Source organism: Oncorhynchus kisutch, linkage group LG18 (genome assembly GCF_002021735.2).
Source record: "Oncorhynchus kisutch isolate 150728-3 linkage group LG18, Okis_V2, whole genome shotgun sequence".
Classification (NCBI taxonomy): domain Eukaryota; kingdom Metazoa; phylum Chordata; class Actinopteri; order Salmoniformes; family Salmonidae; genus Oncorhynchus; species Oncorhynchus kisutch.
In genome coordinates, this window is record NC_034191.2 from 27,622,729 (window position 1) to 27,647,054 (window position 24,326).

Genomic DNA, 24,326 nt, shown 5'->3' on the forward strand with positions numbered 1-24,326 from the left:
CTGTGACTGTGTAATACAGGTCAGACAGACTGTGACTGCGTAATGTAGGTCTGACAGACTGTGACTGTGTAATATAGGTCTGACAGAATGTGACTGCGTAATGTAGGTCTGACAGACTGACTGTGTAATACAGGTCAGACAGACTGTGACTGCGTAATGTAGGTCTGACAGACTGTGACTGTGTAATACAGGTCTGACAGACTGTGACTGTGTGTAATACAGGTCTGACAGTGGCTGAGAGTGGGATGGGTTTATAATAATAATGTCTGAGTCACTCACATGATGGCGTTGAGGTTTCGGTCGAGGCGGGGGGAGGTGCATCCCAGGATCTCTCCAGGGGACAGGGGTCGACACTGAGGAACCACCACCTCATACTCTGGCCTCAGAGCTGCACTCACCGCCTGGGGGGTGGGGGGACAAAAAACCAATGATAGATGTAAAATAACACCTACATCTTCTCTGTTCACACAAAGTGAGAGGCTGAGAGCGAGTGCCAACAATTTAGGCAAGAAAGAAGAAGCAGCATGCTTGGAGGCGGAGGGATAATCTGTGTTCTTTTAAGTTGGAGGTAAACAGGGAATATAGAGGCAGACCTGACGACCCCCCACTCCATCTTGTATGAACTACACACACCGTGAGCAAGAGGCGCACACACTCACACACACCCAAACCGCCCCCAACACACAACAAAAACATGACACACACATCAGCACGTCAACGTGTATAAATAACACTGGTTACATTAGCAGGGGCCTGAACTAGCGTTGGTCATGCACTGACAGAGGGAAGCAGCAGAGAGGAGACGGAGGCGGAAGCTAGCTCTACTGTGATCTATAACTGCTTATGTAAAAGCCTGAGATGAGCAGTAGAGTTCACTCACTCCTCCTTTTAAGTCCAAAATAACTGCAGCTGGGTGTTCAAACCCACACTTGAACTGAACTTTAAGAGACAGGCAGGAGGCTGGCTCACGCAGGTGCAGAGCTTCTCTATATACAGTTGAAGTCTGACAGAATGTGACAGTTGAAGTCGGAAGTTTACATACACTTAGGTTGGAGTCATTAAAACTATTTTTTTTAACCACTCCACAAATGTCTTGTTAACAAACTATAGTTTTGGCAAGTCGGTTAGGACATCTACTTTGTGGATGACACAAGTCATTTTACCAACAATAGTTTACAGACAGATTATTTCACTTATAATTCACTGTATCACAATTCAAGTGGGTCAGAAGTTTACATAAACTAAGTTGACTGTGCCTTTAAACAGCTTGGTTTTAGAAGCTTCATATAGGCTAATTGACATCATTTGAGTCAATTGGAGGTGTACCTGTGGATGTATTTCAAGGCCTACTTTCAAACTCAGTGCCTCTTTGCTTGACATCATGTGAAAATCTAAATAAATCAGTCAAGACCTGAGAATATTTTTTTGTAGACCTCCACAAGTCTGGTTCATCCTTGGGAGCAATTTCCAAACGCCTGAACCATGTTCATCTGTAAAAACAATAGTACGCAAGTATAAACACCATGGGACCACGCAGCCGTCATACCACTCAGGAAGGAGACGCGTTCTGTCTCCTAGAGATTAATCTACTTTGGTGCGAAAAGTGCAAATCAATCCCAGAACAACAGCAAAGGACCTTGTGAAGATGCTGGAGGAAACAGGTACAAAAGTATCTATATCCACAGTAAAACGAGACCTATATCGACATTACCTGAAAGACCGCTCAGCAAGGTGGAAGCCACTGCTCCAAAACTGCCATAAAAAAGCCTGACTAAGGTTTGCAACTGCACATGGGGACAAATATGGTACTGTTTGGAGAAATGTCCTCTGGTCTGATGAAACGAAAGTACAACTGTTTGCCCATAATGACCATTGTTATGTTTGGAGGAAAAAGGGGGAGGCTTGCAAGCCGAAGAACACCATCCCACACCATCCCATGAAGCATGGATGGGGGTGTCAGCATCATGTTGTGGGGGTGCTTTGCTGCAGGAGGGACTGGTGCACTTCACAAAATAGATGGCATCATGAGGTGGGGAAATTATGGGATAGTGAAGCAATATCTCAAGACTTCAGTCAGGAAGTTAAAGTTTGGTCGCAAATGGGTCTTCTAATGGACAATGACCCCAAGCATACTTCCAAAGTTGTGGCAAAATGGCTTAAGGACAACAAAGTCAAGGTATTGGAGTGGCCATCACAAAATCCTGACCTCAATCCTTTAGAAAATTTGTGGGCAGAACTGAAAAAGCATGTGTGAGCAAAGAGGCCTACAAACCTGACTCAGTTACACCAGCTCTGTCAGGAGGAATACGCCAAAATTCAAATGTTTGACACAAGTTAAACAATTGAAAGGCAATGCTACCAAATACTAATTGAGTGTATGTAAACTTCTGACCCACTGGGAATGTGATGAAAGAAATAAAAGCTGAAATAAATCACTCTCTCTACTATTATTCTGACATTTCACATTCTTAAAATAAATTGGTGATCCTAACTGACCTAAGACAGGGAATTTTTACGAGGATTAAATGTCAGGAATTGTGAAAAACTGAGTTTAAATGTATTTGGCTAAGGTGGATGTAAACTCTAGGCTTAAACTGTTGACAGAACTCATGTAGGCTTATATACATGTACACATAGAGACACAAACAGACCCCACACACAAAGAGGCACGTACAAATGCACGTGCACACACACACACACACACACACACACACACACACACACACACACACACACACACACACACACACACACACACACACACACACACACACACACACACACACACACACACACACACACACCTGCAGTGCAGCCACAAACTGGATAGTGCTGACAAGTGCCAGAGAGTGTCCAGGGGGGAAGTTGAACTTGACCGTGTCCAGAAAGTGTGCGTTGTCCATCTGGATATCAACAAACACGTACAGCATCTTAATGCCTGCTGTGGAGTCTATAGGGACTGCAGGGAGACAGACAGGGTTAGGATTAATTATTGAATATGTTATGTTAGTTTTATACCATGGACATGGAGTACTCGTCATATAGCTAGCATTAAACTACAGTCACACACTGCACACACCCACTTTTGCAATAGAGCTGAAACCCTTTCCATGTGAATGAGCCGGCACACACACACGATGTTGGGCGCTGATGCAAATACCTCAGTTATTTTAGGAAGGAGAGGGACACATGCAATTACTATGAATTTCACAGGCCATTTACGCTGGGCCCGCCTGGGCTTAGGAAAGCCAGAGACTTAGGGACAGGGGGGAGCGGGTTGGAGGAGGTGGGAGAGAGGGCCGAGGGAGATGGGGGGCAAAGGGCACGGAGTAGCACCATCTTTGGTTTTGATCATGGTAATTACAGTTCTTCGTGTTACATGCAATTTACATTTATAAATCTTGAGCAAAGGACATTTATGCTGTGATTAAGTAAATGGGCCATTGTCATTTAAACGTTGAAACATTTGTAATGTAGCTCATTTGATGCCGCAGACGTATGAATAAGAGATAAAAGCGGAGAAGGCGTGACAGGGAGAGAGGGATGGAAGATCACAACCCTTTACTAGTAGATAGTTTGTGGTTTGATAGATAGAAGCAGAAATGAAGAGGAGGTGGTGGACAACACCAAAACAGCTACATATCACAATATTATTTTGGACGATATTATATCGATACTTTGACTCCAAATACTGAAATGTAAAAAAAAAAAAAAAATAGAAAAATAAATAAAACAATTCTAAAAAAAGAATAATAATAATACGTTTGCTAGGTTGTGCTAATTGTCTGGACCTGTGCCAAAACGCTGGTATAATTCATCCTATAGCTTGTCCTCCATCTTATTTGAAATAGTGAGCCAACATGTTTTTAGCACTTGGATTTCCATGGGTGATAAAAACACATTTTCTCATGGTCTCTCACCTCTCTGCAGCAGACATACACTGAGTATACCAAACATTAGGACAGTTAGTTACACCCCCCTTTGCCCTCAGAACAGCAGCCTCAATTCATCGGGGCATGGACTCAACAAGGTGTCGAAAGCATTCCACATGGATGCAGGCCCATGTCGACTCCAATGTTTCCTACAATTGTGTTAAGTTGGCTGGATGTCCTTTGGGTGGTGGACCATTCTTGATGCACATGGGAAACTGTTGAGCGTGAAAACCCCAGCAGCGTTGCAGTTCTTGACACAAACCAGTGCTCCTGGAACCTACTACCATACCCCCTTCAAAGGCACTTACATTTTTTGTCTTGCCTATTCACCCTCTGAATGACACACATACACAATCCATGTCTCAATTGTCTCATGGCTTAAAAATCCTTATTTAACCTGTCTCCTCCCCTTCATCTACATTGATTGCAGGGGATTTAACAAGTGACACCAATAAGGGATCATAACTTTCACCTGGATTCACCTGGTCAGTCTGTCATGGAAAGAGCAGGTGTTCTTAATGTTTTGTACACTCAGTGTAGAGTGAGCAATATGTTTGGAACATCACATCGTAATAAAATCTAACCGCAATTAATCTAATCGTGAGAATCACAATACATATCGGCACCTAAGTATCGTGATAATAACGTATCGTGAGGTCCCTGGTTATTTCCAGTCCTACTAGCTATAGAAGTGGGCTGGAAGAAAACACATTGTCATTCAATTTTGGGTGGGATAGGGAGAGGTAATGTACTGTATATATTAAAATACAGGGGTAACGGGAGAACGAGAACGAGAGGATTTGGAATTGTCAATTACCAGGCACCAGGAGTGATAAATGGGTAGCAGTATCAGGAAGGAAGGACAGAGAGAGATGGATAGTAAGAAACAGGTCTAGGTGGGAGACAGAGAGAAGTTACAAAGACCAGGTCGTTGGAATGGGGAGATGTTGTGGAACTGGGGACAGACAAGGAGTAAAGACTCCACTTGCCCAGCTAGGCAGGCAGACAGACAAACATGTAGGCAGACAGACAGGCAGGGAGACAGACAGACAGACAGCAGGCAGGGAGGAGACAGACAGACAGCATCCAGGCATGTAGACAGAGAGCAGAAAGGGAGACAGCGGGCAGACAAGACAGACAGACAAGAGAGAGAGGGAATACCAGGCGGCTGGGGTGAGGAGATGGGCTGTGGCGGTGATAAGTGACTAAGGGAACACTGAATGAAGTCCCCACATCTCCAAGCAAAGCAGACAGACATAGAGAGACATAGGCATACAGCTGCAGCATGTTTACAGGTGCTCCCAACAACAAAGGGCACAGCAGTGGGATCGATCCATTCTCTGATCACATTAGCACGGCTTTCTGAGAGCACCTAGTCACTGCAATTAAAGCCACTGCCAATGAGACAGCCCCAACTCACTCATTTCCTCCTCCTTTCTCTTTAACACATTCTCCATTTCTATTACTCACCCCCATACACTCCTTCAAATCACTCACTCACTTATTTTCTCACTCATACAAACACTCAATAAGACATGAGAACATGCCACACATATACACACACACCAATACATGCACACGCAGACACACACAAAGCCACAGCAGGTGGGACAGAGAGAAAAAAGTCTGAATGAAAGATGACCGGTAACAATAGGAAAAAAATGAAAAATAGATGGAGAGAGAGAGAGATAGAAGGGAGGGAGACAGCATTTTCATGTGTCAGTCAATGAGGGCAGAGTGTCTTTCATCTCCTGCAGGTGACTGACACCTTTAGTTGTGTTGCTGATGAAGCCTCAACACTTCCACTTCATGTGATGCTGACTGCTGTCAGTCAACCACAGCTATAGAGACCTCCTCCACTCCTCACAGAGCAGAGAGAACGCAGACCGTCCGCCAAGGTTGGGTCAATTCCATTTCAATTCAGTCATTTCAGGGAGGACTGCAAAATACTAATTGATAATGATTGGCCGTTTAGATTCTTGAATTTGAATTTCGACCATAGTGTTTCAAGTACAGGTTAATTTGTTCCCTTCACATGACATGTGAATTATATGATTATAATAATACATACAGTGCCTTCAGAAAGTATTCATATCCCTTGACTTATTTCACATTTTCTCACCCATCTACACACAATAAACCATAATGACAAAGGGAAAACAGTAAAAAAAATCCTCTAAATACCCTGTTTTAAATTAAGATATGGATTTCTCACCCTTCCTGTAGGGTCGTGATAAGTCCATTTGCTGTCATCCAGTGGACATGTTGCTTAATTGCCCTCAGCTATGTTTAGACTGTTGTTGTTCATGTTTTGCTGTGTTCTAGTGTACTATGGAATATATTGCTTTCTTATTCTTGACACTTCTCCCAGGCATATTAAAGGTTAGAACTACCTTTCTAAGTGTTCTGATACTTCTAGCTTGGAGTTGTATTTTTATGATAACTTAGCTACAGTATTTCACCCTTTAATGTGTATAGTATTGCTTACTAGATGTGTCCAATCAATTTTGTAACCACTCCCTCTTTAAATTAGGGCTAATTGGAAAAGCTGTTCAAAAGAGGACATTGTATTATTTTTTTCTACTCCCTGACGAAGGCCATGCAGCCAAAACTCGTCGGATTTTTAGAACTGTTTCTATTGAACATGCCATACTAATAAAGGTATTGTAATTAATTATATGAAGAGTGCTTTGGTCCTCCTTTCTTTTCTTTTTGATGCGTTTAAAAAAATTAATGTTTGCAAATGTATTGAAAATGAAAAACATTACTAATTCATTGACATAGCTTATCACACCCGATACCAGCCGGAAGTCTTTCTGGGTAAGTCTCGAAGAGCTTTGCATTGTACAATATTGGCACATTCATCTGTTTAGTATTTTTTATTCTTCAAGCTCTGTCAAGTTGGTTGTTGATCATTGCTAGAAAGTCATTTTTAAGCCTTGCCATACATTTTCAAGCCAATTTAAGTCAAAACTGTAACTAGGCAACTCAGGAACATTCAATGTCGTCTTGGTAAGCAACTCCAGTGTATATTTGGCCTTGTGTTTTATGTTATTGTCCTGCTGAAAGGTGAATTCATCTACCGGTATCTGGGAGAAAGCAGACTGAACCCAGTTTTCCTCCAGGAATTTGCCTGTGCTTAGCGCTATTCCGTGTATTTTAATCCCCCCAAAACTCCCAAGTTCTTGACATTTATAAGCATACCCATAACAGGATGCAGCCACCACCATATTGAAAATATGAAGTGTGGTACTCAGTGATGTGTTGTGTTCACCCCAAACATTATGCTTTGCATTCAGGTCATTAAGTTCATTTCATTGCCACATTTTTTGCAGTTTTACTTTAGTGCCTTATCGCAAACCGGATTCATGTTTTGGAACATTTGTATTCTGTACAGACCTTCTTTTCACTCTGTCATTTAGGTCAGTATTGTGGAGTAACTACAATGTTGTTGATCCATCCTCAGTTTTCTCCAATCACAGCCATTAAACTCTGTAACTGTTTTAATGTCACCATTGGCCTCATGGTGAAATCCCTGAGCGGTTTCTTCCTTCTCCAGCAACTGAGTTAGGAAGGACGCCTGTATCTTTGTAGTGACTGGATGTATTGATATATCCTCCAAAGTGTAATGAATAACTTCACCATAAAATTAGTATTCAATGTCTGCTTTATTAACCATTTAACTATAGGTGCCCTTCATTGCGAGGCATTGGAAAACATCCCTGATCTTTGTGTTTGAATCTGTGTTTGAAATTCACTGCTCGATTGGGGGAACTTACAGATAATTGTACGTGTGGAATTTAGAGATGAGGTAGTCATTCAAAAATCATGTTAAACACTATTATTGCACACAGAGTGAGTCCATGCAACTTATTATGTAACTTGTTAAGCACATTATTACCACTGAACTTATTTAGGCTTGCCTTAACAGAGGGGTTGAGTACTTAGACTCATGACATTTCAGCTTTCATTTTTAATTAATTAGATATAAAAAATGTAAAACATAATTCCACTTTGACATTATGGGGTGTTGTGTGTAGGCCAGTGACACACAATCTCAATTTAATACATTTGAATTCAGGCTGTAACACAACAAAATGTGGAATAAGTCAAGGGGTGAGAATATTTTCTAAAGGAACTGTTCATCATTCTAATGACGTGATATGGTATTGACCCAAGTCCTGATGCCCACCAACTTCATAGAGAATTTCATTGTTTTAATACAGCATTTGGACTATAGTGATGAGGGGGAAAAAATTCAATACAGTTACATATCGGGATATTACTTTTGACGATATACAGTATCGTTTTGACAATATCGCCATATTATTTTTGCGCAAGTTGACTGTACATGCACCAAAACTTCAGTATGCTTCCTTCATAGCTTGTTCTCCATCTTATTAAATAGGGAGCCAATTGTGACTCGTTTCAATTGTGACTCGTTTTTTTTGTATCAAAATGATTTTTGATGTTGTTGCAGAAATGCCTTCTGGAACATGTGGACTTAAATGTGCCTTAATAACAAATGTGTATGCCATCTGTAAATACAAATAAAATTGGGATTATGCTAGCTAGCTACATGCCTTACCTAAATACTCCACTATGCAAGTATCCATTTCAATAGAATGTTCATGAATTCATTGCGACACCACCGCTGTTGATAGACGTAGCTGGGAAATTCGCTCTGGCAATCTAGTCTGACTCTCGTCTGAGTGCATAATGATGCATATTTCTGTTTATGAACATGTATACAAATACTATATTGAGAATTAAGCCTAGTAATCAGCTAGCATACAATAAGTTATACTCATTGTTCTTTTCTTTCTATATTTTAGTTTTACTAATTTCAGTCACTATTACCGTACCTACGAAGCGGTGGCAATAAATCCTCCTTCAACACAGTAGTTGTACTGAGTTTATCTGTCTGCTAAGCTTAAGAAGGGGACTCTTTTGCGAGGGCAGAATAAAACGACTCCAATATGCACGTATCCATTTCAATGGAATGTTCATGATGTCACTGCGACATGACAGCTGTTCATAGCTGGTAAAGAGCGCAGAATAACTGACAAATTTACAAATGCTCAACACCTGTTGAATATAGCTGTTGGCAAAAATTGTTGCCAGCAGCACAGTTGCAGTCACCAAGGCTTTGGATAACATAAAAACAGCCTAACCACTACAGACGTTGGTTCGATCCGAGGCTGTGTTGCAGCCGGCTGCGACCGACCAACCCATGAGGCGGCGTACAATTGGCCAAGAGTCGTCCTGGAGTAGGGGAGGGTTTGGCCGGCTGGGCTGTCCTTGTCCCATCGCGCTCTAGCGACTCCTGTGGAGGGCCGGGCGCAATGCATGCTGACACGGTCGCCAGGTGTATGGCGTTTCCTCCGATACATTGGTGCGGCTGGCTTCCAGGTTAAGCGAGCATTGTTTCAAGAAGCAGTGAGGCTTGGCGGGGTCGTGTTTTGGAGGATGCACGGCTCTTGACCTTTGCCTCTCCCGAGACCGTACGGCTGGTGCAGCGATGGGACAAGACCGTAACTACCAATTGGATATCACAAAAATTGAGGAGAAAAGGGCGTAAAAAATATATAATAATTTTAAAAAAGCCTAACCAGCTCTGCTAAGGCGAGTAAAATGGTAAGAGTGAGCTGTTCTTTCATTTGTGTCTGGAAGTAGCTAGCCAACGTTAGCCAGTTAGCTTATGTACTTGATTGCGGTTGTTCGGACAGATCCCTCTCTGGGATATGTGGGATGCTAGCATCCCACCTGGCCAAAAGCCAGGGAAAATGCAGAGTGCCAAATTCAAATAAATTACTATAAAAATCAAACTTTCATTAAATCACACATGTAAGATACCAAATTAAAGCTACACTTGTTGTGAAACCAGCCAACATGTCAGATTTCAAAAAGGCTTTTCGGCGAAAGCAAACGATGCTATTATCTGAGTATAGCACCCCCGTAAACAAAGAGAGAAAAGCATATTTCAACCCTCATGCCTTACCTTTGACGAGCTTCTTTTGTTGGCACTCCAATATGTCCCATAAACATCACAAATGGTCCTTTTGTTCGATTAATTCCGTCGATATATATCCAAAATGTCAATTTATTTGGCGCGTTTGATCCAGAAAAACACCGGTTCCAACTTGTGTAACGTGACTACAAAATATCTCAAAAGTTACCTGTAAACTTTGCCAAAACATTTCATACTACTTTTGTAATACAACTTTAGGTATTTTTTAACGTAAATAATCGGTAAAATTGAAGACGGGATGATCTGTGTTCAATACAGGAGGAAAACAAACTGTAGCTAGCTTTCTGGTCACGCACCTCTATCTAACAGTACACTACAAGTGACCCTCGTTCTGAACAGGGCTACTTCTTCATTACACAAATAAAAAACCTCAACCAATCTCTAAAGACTGGTGACATCCAGTGGAAGCGGTAGGAACTGCAAGAAGGTCCCGTAGAAATCTGGATTCCCAATGAAAATTCATTGAAAAGAGAGTGACCTCAACAACAACAAAAAATCTGAATGGTTTGTCCTCGAGGTATCGCCTGCTAAATAGGTTCTGTTATACTCACAAACATGATTCAAACAGTTTTAGAAACTTCAGAATGTTTTCTATCCAAATCTACAACTAATATGCATATCTTATCTTCTGGGGCTGAGTAGCAGGCAGTCTAATTTGGGCATGCATTTGATCCGGACGTGAAAATACTGCCCCCCGTCACCAAGAAGTTAAAGAGATGGGTGGGGATAAAGCTTAAGAGGGTGTGAACGATGCTGAATGGGTGTAGACAAAGAAGAGCTCTCCAGTAGGTACCAAAACATTCAAAGGTCAATTTCTCAAAAGTGGGGTTACAAGTTTATCAACTTTCAAAGCAGAATTACTTTCCCATTGTTCCTGAACTGTAGTGTATGATATACAATTTTCTAGCCCTGGGTCTCTACTTTTATCCAATGTAAAACACACCATTTCAATTTTTGCTACGAATTGAGCCGGTCGGTCAGAATTTGACATGAGCACTTGTATGTACATGTCTAATCAAGCAGCAGGTAGCCTAGTGGTTAGAGCGTTGGACTAGTAACTGAAAGGTTGCAAAATCGAATCCCCCAGCTGACAAGGTAAAAATCTGTTGGTCTGCACCTGAACAAGGCAGTTGTTCCAGTTGTTCCTTGTTCATTGAAAATAAGAATTTGTTCTTAACTGACTAGCAAGGTTACAATTTTAAAAAATATATAGTTTTCTCATGGCTACCTCTTGTCAGAAATACAGTGTAGACATTGTAAATGACTTGTAAATTGTAAATGACTATTGTAGCTAAAAACGGCAGATTTTTAATGGAATATCTACATAGGCGTACAGAGGCCCATTATCAGCAACCATCTCTTCTGTTTTCCAATGGCACGTTGTGTTAGTTAATCCAAGTTTATCATTTTAAAAGGATAATTGATCATTAGAAAAGCCTTTTGCAATTATGTTAGCACAGCTGAAAAGTGTTGTTCTGATTGAAGAAGCAATAAAACTGGACTAGTTTAGACTAGTTGAGTATCTGGAGCATCAGCCTTTGTGGGTTCGATTACAGGCTCAAAATGGCCAGAAACAAAGATCTTTCTTCTCAAACTTGTCAGTCTATTCTTTTTCTGAGAAATGAAGGCTATTCCATGTGAGAAATTGCCAAGAAACTGAAGATCCCATACAACGCTGTGTACTACTCCATTCACGCAAATTGTCTCTAACCAGAATAAAAAGAGGAGTGGGAAGCCCCGGTGCACAACTGAGCAAAAGGACAAGTACATTAGAGTGTCTAGTTTGCGAAACAGACGCCTCACAAGTCCTCAACTGGCAGCTTCATTAAATAGTACCCTCAACGTCAACAGTGAAGAGGCGATTGTGCGATGCTGGCCTTCTAGACATATTGTCTTGACTGTGAGTGCAGAACACAGAGAGTGGGTGATGTATGTCTGTTGGTTGGTTAGAGAGTATGTATTGTTTGCTTGTTGGTTTGTTAAAGCAGTCAGCTGGTGTATTGGATTCATATTCTTGTGGTCAGGTGTGGTATTTGGGAGAGTGAGCCTTGTTCAACTCGTTCTGCCAAGGAGATTTCACAAATATCGATTCAGCATTTCCTGCTATATTGTGCTGCAGACAGGATGAGAGCAGCGCAGGGAATGAAGGGTCCTTAAGATCTGAACAGGCTTTTCAAAGGACAGCCCTAATGCATGTTTTCCATTGATCGTCTGAGTAAATGTGCTGCTGTCCAGCCTCTAAAGGTCTGACAGGCCTTACAAAGCTGCAGCTAAGCACACATACTGAGCTATTGAGTACTACCCAGTGTCAGGCACTTATAGTACAAAACCTACATTCTGTATGTGCTGCTGGTATTGATCTTGCTGTTTTATAACATGGCTGGAGGCCATGGTGTCTGTCTATCATACTTATGCCCTGAGTATGTGTGGTGTGTGTGTGTGTGTGTCAGAGATTCTATTCCAGTGCTCAGAAGGACAGAAGTCACATGTAGATGATGATAATGCATCTTAACAGAACACAAAACTCATGTAACGAAGCAGCCAAAGAAATGGCATTTTCAAACATTAAAAAAAAAAAAAATGATTTTTTTGTGCTAATATATATATATATTTAAATAACAAAAATACCTCATTTACATACAGTTGAAGTCGGAAGTTAACATAAACTTAGGTCGGAGTCATTAAAACTCGTTTTTCAACCACTCCACAAATTTCTTGTTAACAAACTATAGTTTTGGCAAGTCGGTTAGGACATCTACTCTGTGGACATCTACACCAACAATTGTTTAGACAGATTATTACACTTATAATTCATTGTATCACAATTCCAGTGGGTCAGAAGTTTATATACTGTACACTAAGTTGACTGTGCCTTTAAATAGCTTGGAAAATTCCAGAAAATGATGTGATGACTTTAGAAGCTTCTGATAGGCTCATTTATATAATTTGAGTCAATTGGAGGTGCTCCTGTGGATGTATTTCAAGGCCTACCTTCAAACTCAGTGTCTCTTTGCTTGATGTCATCGGAAAATCTAAAGAAATCAGCCAAGACCTCAGAAAAAAAATTGTAGACCTCCACAAGTCTGGTTCATCCATGGGAGCAATTTCCAAACACCTGAAGGTACCACGTTCATCTGTACAAACAACAAGTTTAAACACCATGGGACCACACAGCTCAGGAAGGAAACACGAACCAACTTTGGTGCGAAAAGTGCAAATCAATCCCAGAACAACAGCAAAGGACCATGTGAAGATGCTGGAGGAAACGGTACAAAAGTATCTATATCCACAGTAAAACAAGTCCTATATCGACAACCTGAAAGGCCACTCAGCAAGGAAGAAGCCACTGATCCAAAACCGCCATAAAAAAGCTAGACTACGGTTTACAACTGCATATGGGGACAAAGATCGCACTTTTGGAGAAATGTCCTTTGGTCTGATGAAACAAAAATAGAACTGTTTGGCCATAATGACCATTGTTATGTTTGGAGGAAAAAGGGGGATGCTGGCAAGCCGAAGAAGACCATCCCAACCCTTGAAGCACGGTGGTGGCACCGTCGGGGTGCTTTGCTGCAGGAGGGACCGGTGCACCTCACAAAATAGATGGCATCATGAGGGATGAAAATTATGTGGATATATTGAAGCAACATCTCAAGACATCAGAGTCAGGAAGTTAAAGCTTGGTCACAAATGGGTCTTCTAAATGGCCAATGACCCCAAGCACACTTCCAAAGTTGTGGCAATATAGCTTAAGGACAACAAAGTCAAGGTAATGGATGGCCATCACAAAGCCCTGACCTCAATCCTATAGAACATTTGTGGGCAGAACTGAAAAAGTGCATGCAAGCAAGGAGGCCTACAAACCTGACTCAGTTACACCAGCTCTGTCAGGAGGAATGGGTCAAAATTCACCCAACTTATTGTGGGAAGCTTGTGGAAGGCTACCCGAAACGTTGGACCCAAGTTAAACAATTTAAAGGCAATGCTACCAAATACTAATTGAGTGTGTGTAAACTTCTGACCCACTGGGAATGTGATGAAATAAATAAAAGCTGAAATAAATCATTCTCTCTACTATTATTCTGACATTTAACATTCTTAAAATAAGTGGTGACCCTAACTGACCTAAGACAGGGAATGTGTACTAAGATTACTTGTCAAGAATTTGTTAAAAACTGAGTTTAAATGTATTTGGCTAAGGTGTATGTAAACTTCTGACTTCAACTGTGCACGCACGCACACGCCATACTATGCCATACCATACACACACACACACATACACAGTACCAGTCAAAAGTTGACACACCTACTCATTTCAAGGGTTTTTCTTTATTTTTACTATTTTGTAGATTGTAGAATAATAGTGAGGACTTCAAAATGACGAAATAACATATATTGAATCATGTTGTAAGGAAAAAAGTGTTCAAAAAAACTAAATATATTTGAGATTCTTCAAAGTAGCCGTTCACCTACTCTGCGTCTCACAAAGACATGGCAGTTGGAACCAAAAATATCACATTTGTACTCTTCAGGCCAAAAGGACAGATTTCCACCAGTCTAATGTCCATTGCTTGTGTTTCTTGGCCCAAGCAAGTCTCTTCTTCTTATTGGTGACCTTTAGTAGTGGTTTCTTTGCAACAATTTGACCATGCAGTCTCCTCTGAACAGTTGATGTTATTTGGGCTGGTAACACCAATGAACTGATCCTCTGCAGCTGAGGTAACTTTTGGTCTTCCATTCCTGTGGCGGTCCTCATGAGAGACAGTTTCATCATAGCGCTTGATGGTTTTTGTGTATGCACTTGAAGAAACTTTCAAAGATCTTGACATTTTCCGGATTGACTGACCTTCATGTCTTCAAATAATGATGGACTGTCGTTTCTCTTTGATTATTTGAGCTGTTCTTTTGCCAAATAGGCCTATCTTCTATATACCAACCCTACCTTGTCACAACACAACTGATTGGCTCAAATGCATTAAGGAAAGAAATTCCACAAATTAACTTTTAACAAGGCACACCCGTTAATTGAAATTCATTCCAGGTGACATGTGTACAAAGCTGTCATCAAGATAAAGGGTGGCTACTTTGAAGAATCTCAAATATAAAATATGTTTTTATTTGTTTAACACTTTTTTGGTTACTGTATGAATCCATATGTGTTATTTCATAGTTGTCATGTCTTCACTAATTATGTAGAAAATAGTACAAATAAAGAAAAACCCTTTAATGACTAGGTGTGTCCAAACCTGTGACTGGTACTGTATGTCACCAGTAGAATATATACCGTTAATCTGCGTCATTTGTTTACATACATTTCTGTTAATGCATGTATTAATTAGTCATGTACCGCTCTCATTCCTGGAGTGGAAATGTTATTTGGAGAGTTCACAACCTGCTACATTTTTGAGAAACAAGCTATGGTTTATTTCATAAGCATCATTTACGAGATTTGTCCATTTTTTCATTGTTCGTTGTTTGGAGTGCTCCATGTGAGCAAAGTCTGGTTTGTTGAGGGAGCAAGCGCACCTGAACACTCATAGAAGTAAGTACCTGGTCTGCTGCATGGAAATGAAAGAAAGTGTTGTTTTTTCCCCATCCATAGCAAATGTAATATATTAAAGGTATAGATCCTCACAATAAACTACTTGATAAATCTTTCCAATAACCTCCCATCCTCAATGTGAAAGCACAATTGAAGTTATAGGCCTACTGCTGCATTGGCCTATAGGCTATGAGTTTCATGCACTCATTTCTTTAGGCGCTAATGGATCACAGTGTATCAATGTGTCCATATGGCAGAGGCTGTTGATTTTGGATTAGTTGACTTAACTTTGATATTTTTTATCATTTGAATTCAGAATTTTAGGATTAACTACGTGACAATTATTTTGAGAAACCAAAACGTTTTGAATTGCATCCATGTTTCAATGGTGGGATTTTGGCTACTTTGAAACAGGGTAAAAGACATGCCTCCATAATATGAAATAAACATTTAGGTTTCAAACAATGAAGTACGTTTTCAAAATGCATACTGCCTCCAGCTCACATTGTAAAGTGGTGAGTGATGTGTTGATAGCCTGTTTCCTGCACTTGACTGGTGAATGGGAGGCACGATTCAATTTCCAGTTGAGAAATCAAAATAGTATATATTTTTAATAGTGCACAAAACTGTTTTTAACATGCAATTGCATTTAGAATTGTTGTGCAATGGGCACCTCCCTAGTGGCACAGTGGTCTAAGGCACTGCACCGCAGTGTTAGCTGTGGTCTAAGGCACTGCACCGCAGTGTTAGCTGTGGTCTAAGGCACTGCACCGCAGTGTTAGCTGTGGTTTAAGGCACTGCACCGCAGTGTTAGCTGTGGTCTAAGGCACTGCACCGCAGTGTTAGCTGTGGTCTAAGGCACTGCACCGCAGTGTTAGCTGTGGTCTAAGGCACTGCACCGCAGTGTTAGCTATGGTCTAAGGCACTGCACCGCAGTGTTAGCTGTAGTCTAAGGCACTGCACCGCAGTGTTAGCTGTGGTCTAAGGCACTGCACCGCAGTGTTAGCTGTGGTCTAAGACACTGCACCGCAGTGTTAGCTGTGGTCTAAGGCACTGCACCGCATCGTTAGCTGTGGTCTAAGGCACTGCACCGCATCGTTAGCTGTGGTCTAAGGCACTGCACCGCAGTGTTAGCTGTGCCTCTAGAGATCCTGGTTCGAGTCCAGGCTCTGTCGCAGCCAGCCGCGACCGGGAGACCCATGGGGCGGCGCACAATTGGCCCAGCGTCATCCAGGTTAGGGGAGTGTTTGGACGGCAGGGATGTTCTTGTCCCATCGCGCTCAAGCGACTCCTGTGGCGGGCCAGGTGCTTCCTCCGACACATTGGTGCAGCTGGCTTCCGGGTTAAGCAGGCATTGTGTCAAGAAGCAGTGCACCTTGGCTGGATTTTGTTGTGTTTTGGAGGACGCGTGGCTCTCGACTTTCGCCTCTCCCAAGTCCGTATGGGAGTTGCAGCGATGGGACAAGACTGTAACTACCAATTGGATACCACGAAATCGGGGAGAAAAAATAAATACAAATAAAACATTTGTTGTGTAATGAATGGGTTTATAAAAACATGTTTACTCCGGCAGCAACCAGCTGAGGATCTGCAGGAGAAACCCAGCTCAACATAGTCTCTGTGTGCTGTGATAGTTGTGTTGGATAAATAAGATACATGACTAATGAAAATACACACAGGCCAATTTAATTCTGCTAATTAACCTATAGACTGATAAGCCTGACAGTCAAATGTATTTCCATCAATGAATAATAAGCATTATTAAGCAATGGTGTTTTTTCCCCCCAGGTCATTTAACAGCTTTTCATTTGGGGGGGGGGGGCAAAAGCCGGCTAACGGAAACCCTGGAGTGTGCATTTATGTCTGCGTATGCTTTAGGGATGGGATTCGATTACTAATGAGTAGATGCCTTGTGTCTGTGAGTCGTGTGTGTGGGTGTTTGTTTCTGTGTGTGTGTTTGTTTCTCTGTGTGTGTGTGTTTCTGTCTGTGTGTGTGTGTGTGTTTCTGTCTGTGTGTGTGTGTGTGTTTCTGTCTGTGTGTGTGTTTCTGTGTTTCTGTCTGTGTGTGTGTGTGTGTGTTTCTGTCTGTGTGTGTGTTTCTGTGTTTCTGTCTGTGTGTGTGTGTGTGTTTCTGTCTGTGTGTGTGTTACTGTGTTTCTGTCTGTGTGTGTGTGTTTCTGTCTGTGTGTGTGTTTCTGTGTTTCTGTCTGTGTGTGTGTGTGTTTCTGTCTGTGTGTGTGTTTCTGTGTTTCTGTCTGTGTGTGTGTGTGTGTGTTTCTGTCTGTGTGTGTGTGTGTTTCTGTCTGTGTGTGTGTTTCTGTCAGTCTGTCTGTCTGTCTGTCTGTCTGTCTGTCTATCTGTCTATCTGTCTGTCTGTCTGTCTATCTGTCTGTGTGTCTGTCTGTCTGTCTGTCTGTCTGAGAGAGAGTGAGACTCACTGAGGCAGCTGTGGCCGTAGTGCACCATGAAGTCTGCCCCCAGGGCCCGAGCCGTGAAGTCGTCCACGCAGCAGGCTCCATACGTCACATCACCCATCACAATGGTGTCTGCCTCTGTGAACCTGGGACAGACACACACACACACACACCATGATGAAAACCACTCCTCTGACCGTACATGAGCACAAACTGAACTGTCCCCGTCATTCAACACACACAGCTCAGTCTATTAGCCCCACTGACCTCCCCCTCTCCCGATGGTTACCATGGCGAGTGATACCCCACCTGGCTCCGAGCATCCTGATAGGGTCAGCAGGCTCAATCCCCAGTCTCAGCATGTTACCATGTACGGGCTGTCTCTGACTAGGACAAGTCATAAAGTTTATCAATCCCCAGTCTCACCATGCACTGGCTGTCTCTGACTAGGACAAGTCATTAAGTAGATCAATCCCCAGTCTCACCTTCCACTGGCTGTCTCTGACTAGGACAAGTCATTAAGTAGATCAATCCCCGGTCTCAGCATGTTACCATGTACTGGCTGTCTCTGACTAGGACAAGTCATTAAGTAGATCAATCCCCAGTCTCAGCATGTTACCATGTACTGGTTGTCTCTGACTAGGACAAGTCATTATTAAGTAGATCAATCCCCAGTCTCAGCATGTTCAATTCTCGGGCCGACTCTTTTCTCTGTATATATCAATGATGTTGCTCTTGCTGCGGGCGATTCCCTGATCCACCTCTACGCAGACGACACCATTCTATATACTTTCGGCCCGTCATTGGACACTGTGCTATCTAACCTCCAAACAAGCTTCAATGCCATACAACACTCCTTCCGTGGCCTCCAACTGCTCTTAAACGCTAGTAAAACCAAATGCATGCTTTTCAACCGATCGCTGCCTGCACCCGCATGCCCGACTAGCATCACCACCCTGGATGGTTCCGACCTAGAATATGTGGACATCTATAAGTACCTAGGTGTCTGGCTAGACTGCAAATTCTCCTTCCAGACTCATATCAAACATCTCCAATCGAAAATCAAATCAAGAGTCGGCTTTCTATTCCGCAACAAAGCCTCCTTCACTCACGCCGCCAAGCTTACCCTAGTAAAACTGACTATCCTACCGATCCTCCACTTCGGCGATGTCATCTACAAAATGGCTTCCAACACTCTACTCAGCAAACTGGATGCAGTCTATCACAGTGCCATCCGTTTTGTCACTAAAGCACCTTATACCACCCACCACTGCGACTTGTATGCTCTAGTCAGCTGGCCCTCGCTACATATTCGTCGCCAGACCCACTGGCTCCAGGTCATCTACAAGTCCATGCTAGGTAAAGCTCCGCCTTATCTCAGTTCACTGGTCACAATGGCAACACCCATCCGTAGCACGCGCTCCAGCAGGTGTATCTCACTGATCATCCCTAAAGCCAACACCTCATTTGGCCGCCTTTCGTTCCAGTACTCTGCTGCCTGTGACTGGAACGAATTGCAAAAATCGCTGAACTTGGAGACTTTTATCTCCCTCACCAACTTCAAACATCAGCTATCTGAGCAGCTAACCGATCGCTGCAGCTGTACATAGTCTATTGGTAAATAGCCCACCCATTTTCACCTACCTCATCCCCATACTGTTTTTATTTATTTACTTTTCTGCTCTATTGCACACCAATAGCTCTACCTGTACATGACCATCTGATCATTTATCACTCCAGTGTTAATCTGCAAAATTGTAATTATTCGCCTACCTCCTCATGCCTTTTGCACACATTGTATATAGACTGCCCTTTGTTTTCTACTGTATTATTGACTTGTTAATTGTTTACTCCATGTGTAACTCTGTGTTGTCTGCTCACACTGCTATGCTTTATCTTGGCCAGGTCGCAGTTGCAAATGAGAACTTGTTCTCAACTAGCCTACCTGGTTAAATAAAGGTGAAATAAAATTCTAAAAAATGTTACCATATACTGGCTGTCTCTGACTAGGACAAGTCATTAAGTAGATCAATCCCCAGTCTCAGCATGTTACCATGTACTTACTGGTTGCTTCTGAGTGGGACAAATCAAGTAGAGGGAATAGGAGTGACTCATATGAGTCATACCACTCAGATATTGCTTTTCCATCCCTTTATGATTGACATGCCAAACATCAGTAGGGCCTATAGAGCAGTCAGGTTGGTGGTCCCTGAACTAGAGGTTGACCGATTATGATTTTCCAATTATTGGAGGACCAAAAAAAGCCAACGCCGATTAAATCGGATGATTTTTAAATATTTTTTAAATTTGTAATAATGACAATTACAACAATACTGAATTAACACTTATTTTAACTTAGTATAAAACATCAATAAAATCAATTTAGCCTCAAAAATTGAAACATGTTCAATTTGGTTTAAATAATGCAAAAACAAAGTGTTGGAGAAGAAAGTAATATGTGCCATGTAAAAAAGCTACCGTTTAAGTTCCTTGCTCAGAACATGAGAACATATGAAAGTTGGTGGTTCCTTTTAACATGAGACTTCAATATTCCAAGGTAAGAGGTTTTAGGTTGTAGTTAATATAGTATTTATAGAACTATTTCTCTCTAGACCATTTGTATTTCATATACCTTTGACTATTGGATGTTCTTATAGGCACTATAGTATTGCCAGTGTAACAGTATAGCTTCTGCCCCCCCCCCCCCGCCCCTACCTGGGCTCGAACCAGGAACACATCGACAACAGCCACACTCGAAGCATCGTTACCCATCGCTCCACAAAAGCCGCGGCCCTTGCAGCGCAAGGGGAATAACTACTCCAAATCTAAAAGCGAGTGACGTTTGAAACAGTATTAGCGCACACCCAGCTAACTAGCTAGCCATTTCACATTGGTTACACCAGCCATTAGGCTGATAGGCTTGAAGTCATAAACAGCGCTGTGCTTGCGAAGAGTTGCTGGCAAAACGCACGAAAGTGCTGTTTGAATGAATGATTACGGGCCTGCTGCTGCTCAGTCAGACTGCTCTATCAAATCAGACTTAATTATAACATAATAATACACAGAAATACGAACCTTTGGTCATTAATATGATCGAATCCGGAAACTATCATTTCGAAAACAACACATTTATTATTTCAGTGAAATACGGAACCGTTCGGTATTTTATCTAACGGGTGGCATCCCTAAGTCTACATTTTCTTGTTACATTGCACAACCTTCAATGTATGTCATAATTCCGTAAAATTCTGGCAAATTAGTTCGCAATGAGCCAGACATCCCATACTGTTGCATATACCCTGACTCTGCATGCAATGAATGCAAGAGAAATGACACAATTTCACCTGGTTAATATTGCCTGCTAAACTGGATTAGTAGTTATAACTAGTGATTATGATTGATTGTTTTTTATAACATAAGTTTAATGCTAGCTAGCAATTTACCTTGGCTTCCACTGCATTTGCGTAACAGGCAGATTACTTGTGGAGTGCAATGGTTAGAGCGTTGGACTAGTTAACTGTGCGGTTGCAAGATTGGAACCCCTGAGCTGACAAGGTGAAAATCTGTCATTCTGCCCCTGAACAAGGCAGTTAACCCACAGTTCCTAGGCAGTCATTGAAAATAAGAATGTGTTCTTAACTGACTTGCCTAGTTAAATAAAAGGTATAAATATATATATATATATATATATATATATATATATATATACACTGCTCAAAAAAAATAAAGAGAACACTAAAATAACACATCCTAGATCTGAATGAATGAAATATTCTTATTAAATACTTTTTTCTTTACATTTCTTTAAAAAAATCACACAAAAATTATCAATGGAAATCAAATTTATCAACCCATGGAAGTCTGCATTTGGAGACACACTCAAAATTAAAGTGGAAAACCACACTACAGGCTGATCCAACTTTGATGTAATGTCCTTAAAACCAATCAAAATGAGGCTCAGTAGTGTGTGTGGCCTCCACGTGCCTGTATGACCTCCCTACAACGCCTGGGCATGCTCCTGATGAGGTGGCGGACGGTCTCCTGAGGGATCTCCTCCCAGACCTGGACTAAAGCATCCGCCAACTCCTGGACAGTCTGTGGTGCAACGTGGCGTTGGTGGATGGAGCGAGACATGATGTCCCAGATGTGCTCAATTGGATTCAGGTCTGGGGAACGGGCGGGCCAGTCCATAGCATCAATGCCTTCCTCTTGCAGGAACTGCTGACACACTCCAGCAACATGAGGTCTAGCATTGTCTTGCATTAGGAGGAACCCAGGGCCAACCGCACCAGCATATGGGCTCACAAGGGGTCTGAGGATCTCATCTCGGTACCTAATGGCAGTCAGGCTACCTCTGGCCAAAGAAATGCCACCCCACACCATGACTGAGCCACCGCCAAACCGGTCATGCTGGAGGATGTTGCAGGCAGCAGAACGTTCTCCACGGTGTCTCCAGACTCTGTCACGTCTGTCACATATGCTCAGTGTGAACCTGCTTTCATCTGTGAAGAGCACAGGGCGCCAGTAGCGAATTTGCCAATCTTGGTGTTCTATGGCAAATGCCAAGCGTCCTGCACGGTGTTGGGCTGTAAGCACAACCCCCACCTGTGGATGTCGGGCCCTCATACCACCCTCATTGAGTCTGTTTCTGACCGTTTGAGCAGACACATGCACATTTGTGGCCTGCTGGATGTCATTTTGCAGGGCTCTGGCAGTGCTCCTCCTGCTCCTCCTTGCACAAAGGTGGAGGTAGCGGTCCTGCTGCTGGGTTGTTGCCCTCCTACGGCCTCCTCCACGTCTCCTGATGTACTGGCCCGTCTCCTGGTAGCGCCTCCATGCTCTGGACACTACGCTGACAGACACAGCAAACCTTCTTGCCACAGCTCTATGTGCCATCCTGGATGAGCTGCTCTACCTGAGCCACTTGTGTGGGTTGTAGACTCCGTCTCATGCTACCACTAGAGTGAAAGCACCACCAGCATTCCATTTGCACAACAGCATATGACATTTATTGTCAATCAGTGTTGCTTCCTACGTGGACAGTTTGATTTCACAGAAGTGTGATTGACTTGGAGTTACATTGTGTTGTTTAAGTGTTCCCTTTATTTTTTTGAGCAGTGTATATATATATATATATATGTATATTTTTTTAATAATCGGAAATCGGCACGCAAAAATACCGATTTCCGATTGTAATGAAAACTTGAAATCTAACTAATACGGCCATTCCGATTAATCGGTCAACCTCTACCCTAAACAAGAGTCAATCATCATTGAACAACAGAGCAGCAATCAGTCAGTCGGTCTGCATCAACAGATGAGATATATTAGAGTGTCAGTATGAAGATGCTAAGTGGGGGTTGGGGTAAGTAAGGACAAATAAGGGGGAGGGGGACGCGGTAATAGGGTACTGGGCCAAGTATGGATTTATAGCACATCTGGACGGAAACTGCAGAGGCAGGGTCAATTACAGATGATCTGTCCATCTGTGGTCTTAGCATAAACATACCTTCAACTTCCCTATCCCCAACTCAACATTACATACAACTACTACAGAAGGTCTGTTCTAAGGAGAAAGCCACAAAGCTTTTTTCTGTTTCTCTTCTGCTTGAATATATTAAAAGCAGCAAATTAATTCATTCTGCATCTCATCATCCCTTCCGGGGGATTAAAATGCAAAGTAAAACTCCTAAACACTGAATAAAAGGAGTGAATGCAGAAAACTGGGAAAGAGAGGTGTGAATGGATAAAGCACAGAGTGGGGAAAGAGAGAAGATATGAGGAGAGGGGGGTGTTGTGGTTTAGGGACTGTGTTTTGACATATTTAGGCTAGCCAGTATAGGTAGTATTAAAAGTGAGAATAAAGATGAAAACAGGAGACTGCAACAGACAGTGTAGCCTACCCACCAACCCAGTCCGACTAACAACAGCTGGCTGTCTACTGCTGCCCAGTCCGCAAACTATTAGATACTGGACACAGGCTACAGATGCCATTTCCTCCCTCTCTCCCTGTTTTAATTTCTCTCTTTCACTGGTGTTCATTGTACCTTCAACCTTCAGTTTAATACGAGATAGAGTATGAACTTTGAACTTTCTCATCTCTCTGTTTACACCCATTTCATTTTCTAATTCCCCCTCTCTTTTTATATCCCTGTCCCTCTCCTCTCTCAGTGCTGGACTACCTTCACCCTCCAGAGGGGTATGGACTCTCTTTATATTTGTTCTCTTCTCCATTCCCCTCTCTCTCTTCCTCTAATGGCTGCTCTGGTGTGAAGGACACTACAGTCCACCTGAGCCTAGTAAAACACAGCCACACGGATGAAGGGAACTCATCCAGTAAATCAATATTGTCCTTCCAAGATATTATTTGCTTATCCTTTCTCTAGTCAAGGTCTTGATTCAGTGTG

General features: G+C 42.3%; 1 protein-coding gene across 5 annotated transcripts in view; it reads right to left on the reverse strand.

The window, feature by feature from the left end:
• Window positions 1–24,326, reverse strand: part of LOC109909136 (2-(3-amino-3-carboxypropyl)histidine synthase subunit 1-like) — a 100,181-nt gene that overhangs the window by 40,234 nt on the left and 35,621 nt on the right. For all 5 annotated transcript variants that reach the window (XM_031795707.1, XM_031795706.1, XM_031795709.1 and 2 more), the window contains exons 4-6: window positions 17,944–18,065; window positions 2,805–2,959; window positions 280–401 (exon numbers count right to left, since the gene is read on the reverse strand). In XM_031795707.1, coding sequence (XP_031651567.1) covers window positions 280–401; window positions 2,805–2,959; window positions 17,944–18,065 — 399 coding nt within the window. The remainder of the gene's footprint in view (window positions 1–279; window positions 402–2,804; window positions 2,960–17,943; window positions 18,066–24,326) is intronic.